The sequence below is a fragment of the Myxocyprinus asiaticus genome, chromosome 4, assembly GCF_019703515.2.
Source record: "Myxocyprinus asiaticus isolate MX2 ecotype Aquarium Trade chromosome 4, UBuf_Myxa_2, whole genome shotgun sequence".
Taxonomy (NCBI): domain Eukaryota; kingdom Metazoa; phylum Chordata; class Actinopteri; order Cypriniformes; family Catostomidae; genus Myxocyprinus; species Myxocyprinus asiaticus.
In genome coordinates, this window is record NC_059347.1 from 13,303,332 (window position 1) to 13,321,151 (window position 17,820).

Below are 17,820 nucleotides of genomic sequence, written 5' to 3' on the forward strand. Positions count from 1 at the left end.
CATATAGACCTTTTTCACACTCCTGGTTTTGGAACGCGGAAGTAAACGTTTGCAGGGTAAACTTCAACAGCGGTGAATGGGAGTTCACAGCAAATATTATTTTCACTCCAATACCAAAATAAAAAAATCCACTATTATGTTTTCCAGACGAGGAAAAAAAAAAAATAGAGAGTGGTGGATTAAGATGGGAGATGACAAATTTACTATCACTCTCTCAGCAGCTGTTATAGAAACCCCCTCGCAGATGTGGTCATACGTTTTTTTAAACTAATTCCAGGGTAATATAACACAAAGCATAATGTTATAAATTTATAATGTATAATATATAAAACATTTGCGAGATTTACGCTGATAAATAAGGCAGAAATGCGTCATCACAGTCAAGTGCTGAGCAGCGCATCACGAGCCTCTGCGCCTGTTTATGTGTGTGTGTCGGCAGAGTGCCGCTCGTTCAGTAAAACGTGGTGCCAGAGACTACTTAGCTGTGCATGCTGACTGTATGTTTATTATTAAACACAGCCTTTTGCAATTCACAAAGCTTTTGGATGATTGTAAGAGCCTGAATAAAATGCACGGGTTATATGGACTACTTTAATGATGATTTGAAAGTTATTTATGTCATTATTTGAGCTTGACAGTAACGTCAATGACCAACATGCGGTATCGGATTTGGATCGGGCTCGTCGGACTGATACCCGATCCGGGTAAAAACGTCAGTATCAGACCCGATACCAATCCAGGTATTGGATCGGTGCCATCCCTAATTTTAACTCAAATCAATATTCAGATCCATTAATATAATTTATTTTATTTATAAGTAGCCGTGTAATAAACAGGATAATGCATATTCAGACAAAATAAATCCATAACAATATATGTTTATAGAATTTATAATAGACTTTTAATTGATTTATCAATTTTTAAAATGATTGAGTATCCCTCAGCAGAAGCACAAAATATTCATGTAACAATCATTTTCAGATAATGAGAGATGAGGAGGGGCTAAAACTGCCATGTATGTGTGTGTGCATGTGTTAGATGAGAGACACGTGAGCCCCACCTGTCCTGTACGGGAGTCTGTGACCTCCTTGTACAGGCTGATGTCCAGGTAGTAGCCGCTCTCATTGGTCAGGAAGAGGCGGATGGGGATCTGTTTGCCGGTGGGCGTCAGACGGATGTTGATCTTCAGCTCGGCTTGAAGCACACGGAGCTTCCACAGGCGACTGCCGTAACGCATGACCATGGAACGAACCAATTCCTCGATCTGAGTGAGAACACAAAGACTCAAAACCAAGGATACAACCAAAAATTCAAGATTGTAGGGGACCAGCAGTAAAAGATCAAGAACTGAAAATCAAAAAGCACTAGTGGTGCAGAAATTATGCACTTTACACACTTCAAGGCAGGCTCAGACCGACACTAGCATGAAACAAATTAAGTGCAGGCTGTGTGTATCTAACCTTAGAAGGGCCCATGATGACGGTTGGGACGAAGTTGAGGAAGATGTGATTGCAGTCTGTGCGCACTGTGGTGTTGTTAAACGCCACCTCCAGCTCATCCATGGCCTCCAGCAGCAAGCGCTCCGCCTCGTTATGCAGGTACTCAAATGACGCCTCCTACACAACAGAGAACCACGCATGATGTCATACATCTAATCAAGCCTATGGACAAGATCAAAGACGACCACATAGAAGCTCCTACCTTGGAGACTAAGTCTGAGTGCCGTATGATGGCCCGCACAAAGAAGCGGTAGTCTGTGACCTCGGCACCCACCTCCACGCGGGCAGCGCCCAGATACAGGTGCATCTTGTGGTTGGCGCAGGGGATTGCTGTCAGTGCAAAGTTGCGCATGCGGTTGAGCTCCAGTTGGAAAGCTAATGCAGGCTCCAAGTGCCTGTAGATCCGGTCCTCCTTAAACTGGAAAAAAAGGATTGGCAAAACAGGCATGTGACAGAGAGTCTTATTTTATGTTGGAACTCCTTTAAGGATGAACTTCAAATGAAATCATAGTTTGGCAATTAACTATAAATTGAACGGATAAAAAAAAAAAAAAACAGAACCAATCTGAAAATTGGTAGCTTTGGTTGATATAAAGATCTCAAGACACTTGTGTAAAGTTTCACACTGAACACAATTTTACATCCATCAGCTCTGTTTTTTAATTGTTTTTCTATGTAAACTATGTCTCTAGACAGACATCCTTTACCGCTGCACAGCATCTTGCTGTTTTTAGCATCAAGCGCTGTTTTTTGTAGACGCCGTGTCAAGTTAAAAAAGAACTTGAACTTGTAAAAATATGTCTCGAGACACCTGCATTCGGTTCCGTTTCTTAATAATAATAAGTGTTATTTATATAGCGCCTTTCAAGGCCTCAAGTTTGCTTTACAAAGGAAAAAGAGCCGAACAGAAAAAGAAACAAACAAAATTTCTTTCATTGCTTCTAGATTTTTTTAACGCAAGAACACATTTGGTAGGAACAGCGCTTAAAGGGATAGTTCACCCAAAAATGAAAATTCTCTCATCATGTACTCACCCTCATGCCATCCCAGATGTGTATGACTTTCTTTCATCTGCTGAAAATTAAGATTTTAGAAGAATATTTCAGCTCTGTAGGTCCTCAAATGCATGTGAATGGGTGCCAAAATTTTGAAGCTCCAAAATCCACATAAACACAGCAAAAAATATTCCATAAAACTCGAGTGGTTTAATCCATGTCTTCAGAAGTGATATGATAAGTGTGGGTGAGAAACAGATAAATATTTAAGTACTTTTTTACTATCTCCACTTTCACATTCTTCTTTTGTTTTTGGTGATTTGCATTCTTTGTGCATTGGTGAATTTGTAGTAAAAAAAAAAAAAAAACTAAATATTGATCTGTTTCCACCCACACCTATCATATCGCTTCAGAAGACATGGATTTAACCACTGGAGTCTTATGGATTACTTTTATGTTGCCTTTATATGCATTTTGGAGCTTAAACATTTTAGCACCCATTCACTTGCATTGTATGGACCTACAGAGCTGAGATATTCTTCAAAAAAATTTCATTTGGATTCTGCAGAAGAAAGTAAGTCATACACATCACATCACATGAGAGAATTTTCATTTTTGGGTGAACTATCCCTTTAACGGCCCCAAACGGAATAGCACAAATAATAAACCTTGAAAACTCAGAGGCCATGCATTAATACTTTTCTTGAGAAGTCAAAAACTAAAAAAGAAACAAACAAAAATTATTTTGTGAAAATAAGTTAAACTATAAACTTTTTCTAAAGTTATTAAACCTTTATGCAAAGAGGAACCAAACGATCTTTAATCCAATCAGAAGACAAATCATTAATTGTTATTGTATAGATGCAAACGATTGGTTGCATTCATTATTTGTGTATAAATCAGAGTTCACTGAAACCACTTAAAAACTCAAGCAAAGCTGTCATTATGTTTTCATAAAAAAAGAATGAAAGAAACCGAAAACATTAATGGGATGAAATTGGTCATTTTAAATTGTCTACACGAGCCGAAAGTGGCCGTGAGCAATAATAGCAGGCTGGATTTAGTAAATGTAAGTAATCACAGCTGCTAATGGATGTCATCCCTCTCAAATAAGAGAAATAATTAAAAAGTTCATTAATGTAATGAGCTTTGCTGGAACCATTTTAGCAAACTATCAGGGCTGAAGACGGACACAGAAAAACCATTGATCATGATGGAGTGACTTCCACAGCAAAGACAAGAAACACAAGAATAGAACAGCCTTTGCTTTTTCTCCTCCTCATTTCATCCATGTCCTTTCTCCAGAAACAAAAAGCAGTTGATGAATTTAATGAAGATGCACATATAAACGTGTTACGGTCTTATGTGCATGTCATTGGCAGTTTTTTTGTAAAACTCACCTTGTCTCGAGCCCGGAAGGTGAAAAATTTGGGGAATTCTCTCTGTGTAATAAACAAGGACATTTAATTAAAAGAAATAACACAACATCTATTTTTCTTTTTTACTCAGTACCAGTCCGATATTAATAGTATTCTTCACTACATTCCAAGTAGACATGCTAAATAATTTACTGCAAGACTTAAAAGACTGCAAAGTGTAAGAAATCTAATCTAGAGACCATTTTAAAGGCTCTGTTCCAAACCCTGGTGAACTGCCTACAAAGGTAGCATTTTAGGCATTATACAATAGGTGTGGTTCTGACATGAAAGCTGTTCCAAACAGTAGGCAGCAAAATTATGTTGCCCTAAAAGATACCTTGTTTTGGCCAACTGTATCCTTCACGAATAAAGCAATCTCAGAATGCACTGTGACGAGCTCTATGAAAAAATGCATCCAAGATATGAGGGACAGACTCTTAATATTGATTATAAATATGCTTTTCTTTCATGCTATGTATTTTATATTAATTGCTTTATGTTGTGTCATTAACATAGCAACACTTTACCAAAATGTCGACATAAAAATATTGTGGTAACACTTTACAATAAGGCAGTATTCGTTAACATCAGTTAACTACATAAGTTAAAGGTGCACTCAGTGACTTTTTGTTTGTGTCATCTTGGACTTACAGTGACACCTAGTGGTGTGGATACAGGATCATTTAAAATCAATAGTTTTCAGTTACAGATGCCATTGTAGAAATTCACTATTCACAATCAGCCATAATTAATTTAATCCAAGAGTGAAAATGTCCAATAACAAGACGGTTACTGAGATTAAGTGGGTGGTATTCAGCTGGTCATGTGATGTTAAAATGGCAGCCCCCATGAGGGCGCCCCTGCCCAATGTAGAATAAAACAGCTTTTATAAGGTTACTGATATGACTAGAGTCCTCATCTCATGTGAGTGATCATGATTTTATGCATATGTTTCAAAATCATTTCTTTAGGAGTTTTAATGGTGAAAATATAACTGAGTGCACCTTTAACATGATCTAACTATGAACAATATATATATTTTTTAATCTTGTTTTTAATCTAGTTAATTTTGGATAAAATTATTTTCAACATGTAGGCTACTAATAATAATTTTTATTTTTATTTTTTTAATTAAAAGTGTGTATGTTAACAACTAACAATGAACAATTGTTTTTCTTTTTTATAATTAACATTAACCAAGATGAAAAAAATGCTGTAAAATATATTGCTCACTGTTAGTTCTTGGAACCAAATGGATTTATTAATGCTAACAAATACAACCTTATTGTAAACTGTTACTAATATGCTTTTATTCAATATTGAAGAGTTTCAATAAAATAGTTCCATTTCATTAAAATCCAGTCGTTTACCCAATATTTGAGTGTGCTGTGTATTTTTAACAATTACTAAAATGCGAGAAAAAAAAAAGTATAATATGGGATCTGGGTAGCTCAGCGAGTAAAGACGCTGACTACCACCCCTGGAGTCGCGAGTTCGAATCCAGGGTGTGCTGAGTGACTCCAGCCAGGTCTCCTAAGCAACCAAATTGACTCGGTTGCTAGGGAGGGTAGAGTCACATGGGGTAACCTCCTCGTGGTCGCAATTAGTGGTTCTCGCTCTCAATGGGGCGCGTGGTAAATTGTGTGTGGATCATGGAGAGTAGCATGAGCCTCCACATGCTGTGAGTCTCTGCGGTGTCATGCACAACGAGCCACGTGATAAGATGCGCGGATTGACGGTCTCAGAAGCAGAGGCAACTGGGACTTGTCCTCCGCCACCCAGATTGAGGTGAGTAACCGCGCCACCATGAGGACCTACTAAGTAGTGGGAACTGGGCATTGCAAATTGGGAGAAAAGGGGATAAAAAAATAAAATAAAATAAAAAAAGTATAAAATTATCAAATCAAATAATGTTGAATATTATCAAAAATCAAATCATTGGCTTAGCAACATGCTAATGTCAGAATGATGGACGTGTGAGTGCTAATCAAGCGTCTAGTTGCTGCCCATGTAGAGCATTTCAATTCAGTCACTATGAGATTCCATTTTGGTTAGGGTGATGCCTTAGAAGGTACAGTAGCTGCCGAGCTAGACAGTAGATAGTGAGGTGGCTGTAATAAAACTTTTGGAGTAAGTGTATATTTTCAGAAATTGTTTACAAAAATAGGATATTCTGAGACTTGGTAACTATGACTGTAAATAATTTCACATGACTATGTCTATGAGGTACTAGGACCAATTAAGACTAGTTTTGCAGCTGTTTTTTTAATGCTAATGACTAACAGAAACTGTCCCCTTACATTGTCTGCTTAAAACAGGAACTTAGCAATAAGAGTTAAACCAAACAGAATAAAGTAAACAAGAATTGTGGAATGTAGTGATGGGTATTGATACAGATTTCCAGATTCGATTCCGATTCACAAGCTCTCGATTCAATTTGTTTGATTCATATGGGTATATTTCAGTTATAAAGTCCATTTTCCTTATATATGAAAGAAATTTTATTAGTTTTCATCATTTTGGTCATATTTTTTTGTTTTTTTTTTTGTTTTTGTTTTTCAATGAAAAAACCCATGTATTTCATGAATAAATATGATATTATATTTTGTTATATGTGTATTGGTTACATGCATAATTTATACTATTTACAAGTATTTGAATTGATTTGACATTTACCAGCTAGTGGTGAATCACAGACAAATTTAGCCACATAGCAAGAAATTTGGTTGCAAATGCTAGTGTTTTCTTCTCATTGTAGTGGAGGGTTGCGGATATAGAGTAAAAGATTGATCTTGGGATTTAAGAATCAGTATCGAGATTGTTCAAATGAAGAACGCGATGCATCGGATAATCAATATATTTACCCAGTCCTAGTGGGATGTAATCATGCAATGTAACATATACAGTATAAGCTTATGTTTAACTTTGAGTTGAGTCTCTCTCTTAGCTGTCTGAGGATACCTCCTGGCCGTAAATCCTTAATGAAGCAAAGGGAAAAAATGGAGCCTGTCTAAGTCATTTTCTGCAGCAAAAGAGTAGGATATACAGTACGAGACATTTGATATCCGAGTAATGGGACACCATCTGTCTGTAGAATTGGATACTTCCAATCTGAGTGTAGGTATCTAGGACACTGAGAGTGAAGGAGTTTGAGACACTGAGTAAAGAACCCAAGTCAAATGCAGATTTGCATTTTACAGTTTACTTGGTTTTGGAACAGAGTTAATGCCTTACACCCTCCACAACTACTTACATGGAACCTCTGGTCCACCTCACAGTTGACCTACTTCCTGAAATCCTGTTATTAATGGCATTGAGAGCAAAGGAAAAGAGACAGACAAACATGCAGTGGGCAGGCCAGATTTCAGATAATTTACTACAAATTCTGGTTATTCAAACAAGATTAAGCTGCAGATTATTTAGTCAAAACTCATTTGAAGAAAGAGTGGAGCGAGAAAGCACAAACATGCTTTAATGTCATTTTTAAAAGCATTACCTTCTGAGCGACCAAGAAAGTCAGTCTTCGGATACCGTGCTCAAATAGCAGAGATTTCTGTGGAAGAAATGATGTCATTTTCACTAAGATAAAACTACTTTAACAAAAGAAAAGACCATCAGCCTCCAACTGACTTGTTCAAGTCGGCATGAAATCAAAACTGATGCTGTTTATTTTCTTAATGTATGTTACTGGTCTTATTGTGAACGCATTCATCTGTGATTTATTTATTTATTTTTAAATTTTTTACTTTGTAATCTTTAATCAAAATGTTGCAACTTGCTTTTCCGCTGAGATGACTGACTCTTCTCTGCTGTCGTATGCAGGGCTGCATGGCAGTTAAAGGGATAGTTCACCCAAAAATGAAATTTCTCTCATCATTTACTCACCCTAATGCCATCCCAGATGTCTATGACTTTCTTTCTTCTGCAGAACACAAACAAAGATTTTTAGAAGAATATTTCAGCTCTGTAGGTCCATACAATGCAAGTGGATGTGACCAGAATTTTGAAGCTCCAAAAAGCACATAAAGGCAGCATAGAAGTTATCCATAAGACTCCAGTGATTAAATCCATGTCTTCAGAAGCTATATAATGGGTGTGGGTGAGAAAAAAGAAAAAAAAAACACCTTTGACCTGCACTAACCAGTAGGTGGTGATATGCACAAAAAAACTAAAGATTGTGAAAGTTAAAGTGGAGACTTACAGTAAAATTTACTTAAATATTGATCTGATTCTCACACACACTTATATTGTTTCTGAAGACATGGATTTAACCACGGATTTAACCCCTGATTACTTTGAAGTTCCAAAAAGCATATAAAGGGAGGATAAAAGTTTTGGTCACCATTCACTTACATTGTATGGACCAACAGAGCTGAAATATTCTTAAACAAAATTGTTTGTGTTGAGTAGAACAAAGACATACACATCTGGGATGGCATGAGGGTGAGTAAATGATGAGAGAATTTTCATTTTTGGGAGAACTAGTTCTTTAAGACAATAGTCAAAACTTTTAGTCAGTTTTAACTCCACCCCTTCAAGAGCCAAACATGTACACAAAACTAGCTGCAGAGATGGTGATGTGTATTTCTGTGTATTTTGGCCTTTCCAAATCATGTCCAATCAATTGAATTTGCCACAGGTGGACTCCAATCAAAATGTAGAATCATATCAAAGATGATCCGGAGAAATGTGATGCACCTGAGCTAAATTCCAAGTGTCATAGCAGAGGGTCTGAATACTTATGTCAGTGTGATATTTCAGTTTTTTTCTTTTTAATAAATTTGCAATGTTATCAAAAATCTTTTTTTTTTTTTTTTTTTGCTTTGTCATTATGGGGTATAGAATGTATATTAATGTGAAAAAAATTATAATTTAAAGCATTTTAGCATAAGACTGCAAACATAACAAAATGTGAAAAAAAAAAAATGAAGGGGTCTGAATACTTTCTGAATGCACTGTATCTTGGGATGTACAGCATGAGTAAGTGTTATTTATATTTAGTGTATTGTGATTCAAAACGTTGAAATATTGTGATCTTTTATGCGCTTGTTTCTCATTCATCTGCACTGGACTTGCACAACTGCTCCAGTCTCATCACAATCAAAGACCTTGATGTGCTGTGTGCGTTTGTTACGTATTAACACTGTGGCAGACATGCCTCTTGTTCATCGGAAAGGAGGAATCGGGAACCGGGTTATCAACCAAAAATACTTTTAATAAACAAAACATAACGTAAACTGCTTTTCAGCATAACCAAAACATATGTCGACACACATACAGCTCCATGTCTCTCTCTCTCTCTCTCTCCCTCTTGCGTCTCCGGCTCCTTATCTCTCTCTCCCACTGATTGGGGCAACTCACGTCCCGGCAACGCCCTCCTCCTCGTCACAAGCATTTATTTAAACCAGGTTCTAGAAACGTCTCGTTTGGAATTTGTGGAACTTGTGATGTCACAAGGACCAAATACATCTGCATATGACTGCCTCCAGCAAGACATCAATGCCTACTTTTCATCATGGCACCCTTGGCCCCGCCCACTGGAGCTCAGTCACACAGTCAGTCACACAGGTGAAGAGGAGAGAGGGCCTGTCATGGGAGATTCTTCTAAAGGGGACTTACACAGGACACCTTCATGTGCCTGGATTTAAATGTTTTTCTACATAAACCTGCCTTAGATGAATGGCTTTGACTATTATCGTTCATCTCGCACCACTTTTAAAAGATGCAATGTCAAGTTAGGACTCTAAAAAGGAAACCCCCATCCTGTTTCATCTTGCTTTTGTGCTGTTTTGAAGGCATCCCTTGTCCTGGACCATTTTTGCACCCATCTGTGCTATTTTTAGTTGTAAATCTTTGGTACACATGCACTATACGGACATCTTTAGTCATTTAGATGCTTTTCCAGCGATGTGCAGCGCGTTTTAAGAGTGGTACAAGTGCAACTTTTAAACACCGTCTCATTCTGCTGCTGCCAATGACTATGTAAACAAACACAGAAGATGTGAGATATGAAGACCAGCATCTCTGCCTTGACCTGTTGAAGACAGCTGAAGCACCAAACGTCACCATGGACTGTATTACGTTTGCATATTCAGAACATTTCTGCGTGCATTGTATGTGTTTACGGCTCATATCAGCACAGATTGCTCGTGAACCAGTCACAATATGATTCAAGCTTTGCAAAAGAACAGTTATTGAAGGATGGGGCAGTTAACGCTACAAAACGGTGAGTAAACAGTTTCATTCATGAATGTTTCAAATGTCATGACTGATTTATAGTTGTTGTGTTTTTGGGAACATTTTTATACATTCATATGAAATGTGTTGGGTGTACGTTATGTGTTAACCCTGAAATGTAGTTTTATAAATTATAATGTGAAGTTTGTTCATTTTCTTTTGACTGAGTTTCAAATATGGCTGTATTTAAGGGACTGCATGAAGTTAGCCAATCAGAAGAGTGGGCGTTTACATTGAAGTCTTAAAGGGCCAGATAGCTTAAAACAGAGCATTTCAGATAGAGGGCCAGAGACAGGGTGGAAAATTGTTTTGGTGCAAAAATAACTTTACTGACATTATAAGTGGACCTCAGGGAAGATAATAACAGGGTTCGTACAGATGCTTCAAAGTTAAATTCAAGGACTTTTCAAGCACATTTTTATTTGTTTTCAAGGACTATGCTCGAGATGTCATTAAAACAAATTCTTTATTTGTTAATTTTAAATAAAAAATATTTTATTCATTTAGTTAATTTATTTTTTTATAAAACACTACTTATTACAAGTACAACATATCTCAGTGTGCATCTTTAACTACATATTCTCACAGTAACAATTCTTGGTTCATTCATGACGAAATTGATGTGTTATTGTAGTGTGCTCCCTTAAAACGCACTTCGCTTTCCAAGAAAAGTGAATAACTGAGTCCGTAAAAAGTAGTCCATATGACTCGTGCTGTGTTTCATGTTTTCTAAAGTCACACAACAGATTTAAATGAGGAACTGACCAAATGGGTCATTCTCAAAAAATGTTGACATTCCAACTTACAACATATTGACATTTTCATTTCAGTTCTTGCCTATAAACATATAAACATATGAAAATATTAGTTAAAATGTGAATTATTAACTTTTTAACATGCTGGGAAAAATCACCATATGCATGTACAAGCAGCCTTTGAAAATTATTTTCCAAAACTTTTTGTATTTAAAGGTGCAGTATGTAAGATTCAGAAACCCTTGTTATTAATGACACCTGTGGCCGTTAAGTGAACTGCAGCCTGTTGCTCGTGATCGCACATACACACTCCATAGGGACGCGAGCGAGCATGACCAAAAACAAAGAGACTGAACATGATTCACCGGCATCATGATGACAGATGAGGTAGAATAATTAAAATTACACAGTTATGATTGTTTTACTACAAACTTTGAGACTGCATATTATATTTGACTCTCCAGTGCTGGAACAGGGCTAAAACAAAGTGTGGATATAGGTCTGACTATGCCAGACTGTAGTTTGAATTAATCACTTTTCTTTGTATGATACATTGACTGCATTTATACGATAGCCTATGCGGCGTTAGCTAGCTAGCCAGCATTATCAATAGCTGTTAGCTAAATTTGGAGGATGATGACAGTAGCTGTTTATAAAATAGACTGTATGTTGACACAATTCAGTATTGATGTGATTCCATCACAACTGTCATTTTGATATATCGATGTGGTATTGTTTTATAATAATAGAAAGTATATATTTTCTGTATAACCAAGTTACGTTACACTAATGAATGGAGCTTTTTGCATTATCTTGAACATTGTCTATAGCATTCATTTCATATGTTATTGTAGTTTACCTTGCTTAATAAATACAGATTAACATTATGTCAGTTACTGTGAATCAGCATACCTGACTTTTAGTATAAAGAGAAGATCGTTGAAATTATTTGAAAGTTACAAAGCAAGGAGGCTTGCAATTCGTCAGCGTTAGCAGGCAAGATCAAATTAGCTAAAATTACACAGATCAATCCTTATGGCACTATATTTCACATGCTTTGCAGTTATGTAAGCTTGCCTGTCCAATAAGAAGAACGCCAATTCAGAGTCGATTCTGATCCCCAAAACCGAACGAAGGTCCCTCAAGGAATCAAATGCCCTGCCGATGTTCACTCTAGTTTTCGCTCGACCACGATCACGTTCCCACTTAGCCAGACGGGATTCAGTAAATGTTTTTTTTGGTTTTTTTGGCTTACTCTGAGTTTGTGTAGGAGTCGGTGTTGTGCTAGGAGCCGGCCGTTTGCTGGATTCCAACTCTAAGATAATGTTACCTAGTGTTGCAGACTGTCTGTTGACACTGTTAAATAGGGAAGCACTGAGGCAAGGCTCTCGGGAGCACGCAAAACGTCACATCCTTTGGATTTTCCCAGCAAAAGCGACCCGCTCCCTTCGCATGAAAATCAGTCTACATGCTTTAATAGGCAACCTAGGAAGTCTGGGAAGGGCTCATTTTTTAAGTTGCGTTACAAGCCGTTCACACATTGGCAAAAAAAAGGTTTTAACATTGATAACACCAATGCCATGAAATCAAGGGACAAACATTATTTTAAATTATTTAAATTATTAATAATAATTTTGTTTTGCTTTTTCGCACACTTGTTCGGCCTTGTTATGCTTGTATTCAAAATAAGTACAAAATAAATACACAAATAACTTTATAGAAAAAGAATGTCATAGAGTGGTGTACCAGATGAAGGGGACAAGGATTTTTTTCAGGCAACTGATAATTTCAAATATATTATCTAAAAAATTTGCAAAACAGAGTCAAGCCATTTCATATCATTAAAGGTTAGGTTATAGAATGATACCTATTTTTTTCACTATTTGAAAGCTGTTTTAAATCCATACTTGTTAAATCCACCACAGCAGTATCTATAAAATATATATGTTTTAAATCCTCCAATAACAATTGATTGTGATTGGCCCAATCTGAACAGCGCTGCCAAAGGTAACTGGTGCCACCTGACAGTGCCGTCTATGCGCTGCCTGTTTCAGCAGTGGTCTGTCGTTGTGTTTTTCCAAAAATAAATAAATACATTTCATTTATTAAATGATTTAAGCAACGTATTTTATGATTTTCTATATTTCAAGAACTTTAAGCAACTCTTGGTAAAAATGGCTATTTTCAAGGGTTTTCCAAGACTTAAACTTGAAAAAGCCATATTAAAGTACTATAAGCACTTCAAGCACCTTGTATGAACCCTGTAATAAAATTATATAAAACAGTTTTTTTTTAAATTGTATGTCATGACCCCTTTAAAAATGGACAAGATGTTTGACATGTCCCAACCCACTTCCTGTTTCAGAAGGAAATACATAAAAACACCAAATACAACTATGCTTGTCAAGGCACTTCACTGCAACTAAGCATGAAATGTGTTTCACCTTGGACTGGGTAAACTCGTGAAACATGGCTGCTAGCCCATCGTCATCAATGTCGCTGTCAGTTTTCATGGCCACGATCAAGATGTGAATTGGCTCGTCTTGCGTGCTCTGCAGTAAAACAAACAAAAGCAACATAAAACTAGTAGTGATTTAAAAAAAAGAAAAGAAAAATGGATTAATTGCAATCTTACATTTACAATTATTGATAGAGCAGTTAGTTATATCAAAAGCGACTAACAAACAAGATTAAAATGAGCAAAAGGGAGAAAATGCACAATACAAGTAGTGCTACTGTGTTTAAAATTTGAGTACTAGTTCAATTAAATAACATTTATTTGAATGATCCTCACTGATTCTTAAAATCCCCAAAATCTAATTCTTAAAGGATTATAGTTCACCCAACAATTTTATTTCTTTCATCATTTACTCACCCTCATGCCATCCCAGATGTGTAAGACTTACTTTTGCAGAACACAAATTAAGATTTTTAGAAGAATATTTCAGAATATTTCATTTTCAAAGTGAATGGTGGGAAGAACTTTGAAGCTCCATAAACGACAAAGGCAGCATAAATGTAATCCATAAGACTCCAATGGTTTAATCCATGTCTACAGAAGCGATATGATAGGTGTGGGTGAGAAACAAATCCTTTTTTACTATAAATCCCCACTTTCCACAATCTTCTTTTGTTTTTTGGCGATTTTGTCATGCATATCGTCACCTGCTGGTTAGGGCAGGTCAAAGGTGAAGATTTATAGCAAAAAAGGACTTAAATGTTGATCTTTTTCTCATCCACATCTATCATATCACTTCAGAAGACATGGATTTAACCACTAGAGTCGTTTGGTTTACTTTTATGCTGCCTTTATGTGTTTTTTTTTTAGCTTCAACGTTCTGGCCACAATTCACTTGCATTGTATGGACCTACAGAGCTGAAATACTCTTCTAAAAATCTTTTTTTTTTTTTTTTGTGTGTTCTGCAGGAAAAAAAAAGTCATACACATCTGGGATGGCATGAGGGTGAGTAGCTATAATTTTTAGTTTTTGGTGAACGATTCCTTTTAACTACGCCTTTTTTATTTTCCAGTGGATGTGTGAAGATTTTCATTAATCCTGAAATTAAACTACTGCTAAACATTAATGGTAGCTTTATAGAACAGAGAATTTATTCCCAAAACATTCCTGAAAAACATCATGATTCACAATCAGATTAAATCGGAGTGCTGCAGCACACTAAAACAGTGCAAAAACATGAACGGCATTTGGCTCAAAGGAGGAAAATTTCAACTTCTTGTCCTCTTCTCTGTACAGGACAGGGTTGCCCCCCTCAGGAAAGGTTGGAGTAGAGGGGGGAGAGTCTGAGAAACAGCTCAACACACCCATAATGTTCCTGTAAGAACACAGATATTAGACACTCACAGATTTAGCTTCACTTTTGAGATGGCAACTACTTTAAAAACATCATGAAACAGCAATTGCAATCAATTTCATTCATAAAGTGACATATTTCCAAGGTAAACAATATTCAGTGGGAATTGATTTTATCTGGAACTTGATTGGAGTGAGACATTTTAGGCTATGATTTTATTGGCCCACATAGCCTGGGTTACATCATGCCAAAAAGTTGAATTAAAGGTAGAGACAGTAATTATAATTTGATAAAAGCTGATAAAAACAAACATTTTCATTAAAGTAATATGTACTGATAAATTGTGCACGGTAAAACCAAGCACAATAACAAGTGAATAAAATAAATAAAATAAACATATTTCAAGTACAACCTATGTGTGTTAAAATTAAACATTTATTTTACATAATATTTCCTTAAAATTTGACTCAAATTATTTGAAAGCAGAAAATGTCCAATATCCATTGATAAATTCTGTAGATTTCGGAAATTATAGAAGTGAAAACTACCCCTTCTCGCCACTTCTGCCTCAAGGTTATCTACCAATGTCCATTATATCAAAATGACCAAATATCGTCAGATTAATTGTCATGGCCTACATATCGACTAGTGATACATTCTCACATAACGTAGAAACATACTGACCTGGTGAACTCCTGGAAAGAGCGGAAAGAAACCATGGCACCCATGCGCTGACAGGGCGGGGTGAAGGAGGTGTCCAACAGCACATCACCGACGCTGGCCACATGGACCATGCCATAATGGTTCAGATTAGAGGAAAAGGACATCCTGAGAGCACAACACATGTGCACAAACAAACAGACATGTTTACAACACAGCACTGGTCACCTAACTTCAGAATGTGATCGTTCACTGTCTATTTAAGACCCCAGGAGTAAAATCAAACCATATGCTTCACACATCAGTTTCAGCAGTGAACAGAAAAAGCATTGCCTCTTCACAAACTGAATGGGAATAAGCTCTTCACTGTGAATGTTACAAAAGGGGCCAGGTGTCAGGAGGCAAGTAAACCAAATGTTAATGGAAAAGTAAGTATGGTTGTAAGTTCACTATATAGGAGAATTCATGCATTCTTTTGAATTGGTAAAAGACGTAGTGGAGGTTGGTTTGAAAGGAATATTCCATCAACAGTCTCTATGGTGTGCTGTCGATTACCACTGATCATCTTTTTGATTCATGAAAACAACAATTTGTGAAAACAAAAGGAAAAATGTATATGGGACGTTTACAAATAAGGATGAGATGATAAAAATGAGAAATCTTTTTAAAATCTACTTGTAAAAATTATCAAGTTCGTAGAAATGCAATATATATATATATATATATATACACACACACACACACACACACTGTGAAGGACTATTAAATAAAAAATATATAAAAATTACTTTGAACTTAGAAATTGAAAATAGTAATTGTTTTGTGAAAATTAAATTTTTAAATGTATTTTTGAATAACTTAAAAGATCTGGGGGTTAAAAGTGTCACTTCACTGACACATGTACAGTAATGCACTTATAAAGGAAGTCTATGGGGCATATTGAAAGGAGGGCTTTGAAAAAGTGTTGTTTTTTTTTTTTTTTTGTTAAAGCACAAATGATTTATTCAGCAAACAACAATAATAATAATAATAATAATAATAATAATAGGGCTGTGAAATTGTCCAAATCTTCCTTTTAAGTTGGGATTACTTTTCTAGGTGGATGAACCTTTGTTACACATTACAGATATAATTATGTGGATGGATTTGGTCCATGTGAAAAGTGCTTTTCAGATAGTTACGTAATTTCCCTTCCTAGTAATCTTTCATAGATATCATGCGAAAGTTGCAGTTTTTACATGGTCATGACATGAGTTGAAAAACTGCATGTAACTTTGCACAGACAAGTTGGTGAGTGATTATATCACATTAGTCTCATGCTAACATGTTTAAAGGATTGTTCCCATTTCAGTACAAGTTAAGCTCAATTGACAACATTTGTGGCATAATATTTATTACCACAAAAAAATATTTGGCTTGTCCCTCCTGTATTAAAAAAAACACAAAAAAACAGTAAGGCAATTACAATGGAAGTGAATGGGGCAAGCCCATAAACATTAAAATACACACAGTTTCAAAAGAATGTTAACATGATTTTAGTGCAATAATTTCATGGATTTACTGGCGTTACAGCATTTACCAGATCACAAGGTTTTCCGGCCTTAAGTCATCATGACAAAAAAAGTTGCAATATTGGATATAACTTTAAACAGATATGGTTAGTAGATACATTTTATCACACTTAAATCATGTCAAAATGAAAAATGTTAACGTCTCGTGGCTATACTTTTGAAACAGTGCGAATTTTAATGTGTATGATTACTTTTACTTCTATTGTAGGTGCCTTAATGTAACTGCAATTTTTGCTCTTTTATAGTGTGACAAGGAGGAGGGCATGGCCGGGCCATAACGATGGACACCCGGCACTGAATTAGCCCAATCAGCGGGAGAGGGAAAAGAGGAGCCGGGGATGCCAGTTAGAGAGAGAATGAGACACACCGTGTGTGTGTGTCTGTGTGTTTATGCTTGTTTAAGTTCAGTTATGTCATTAAAATTATGTTGACTGTTCTCCCGGTTCCCGCCTTCTCCTTGTCCGTCCTGTGAACCCCATTACATTGGTGCCGAAACCCGGGAAGGAGGAGGGATGTGCTGTTGTGGAGTCCTCGCCGCTGCCGTCCACCGGGAAGCGGAGGAGCCGCAGCCGTCCACCAGGGGACGGAGGAGTCGCTGCCAGCCGCCAGGGGAGGAGTGGCTGTCGTCCACCAGAGGCTGGAGGAGTGGCTGAGAACCAGGCGACGGGATGTCTGGGGACCGGCGAATGAGCTTTTCACTCTGTCTCTCCCCCTCGCCCTTTCCCTCTCCCCTCTCCCTCACCTCGTCTCCCCCAGGACTCCAGAGATGCAGGGAAGACCTGCCAGTGGAAGGACGGCTGGAAGGGCAACACCTCCCCTCCAGGAAGGGAGGGGAGTACGTCATGCCGGAGATCTCCCCGGCCTGAATCGGG

General features: G+C 36.9%; 1 protein-coding gene across 1 annotated transcript in view; it reads right to left on the reverse strand.

Annotated features, from left to right (window-relative positions):
* Positions 1–17,820, reverse strand: part of LOC127437002 (acetyl-CoA carboxylase 1-like) — a 116,553-nt gene that overhangs the window by 33,796 nt on the left and 64,937 nt on the right. Inside the window, 9 exon segments of the mRNA XM_051691585.1 lie at positions 1,061–1,264; positions 1,461–1,616; positions 1,702–1,917; positions 3,895–3,936; positions 7,166–7,210; positions 7,409–7,465; positions 13,349–13,454; positions 14,637–14,738; positions 15,402–15,545. Of these exon segments, the coding sequence (XP_051547545.1) occupies positions 1,061–1,264; positions 1,461–1,616; positions 1,702–1,917; positions 3,895–3,936; positions 7,166–7,210; positions 7,409–7,465; positions 13,349–13,454; positions 14,637–14,738; positions 15,402–15,545 (1,072 nt within the window).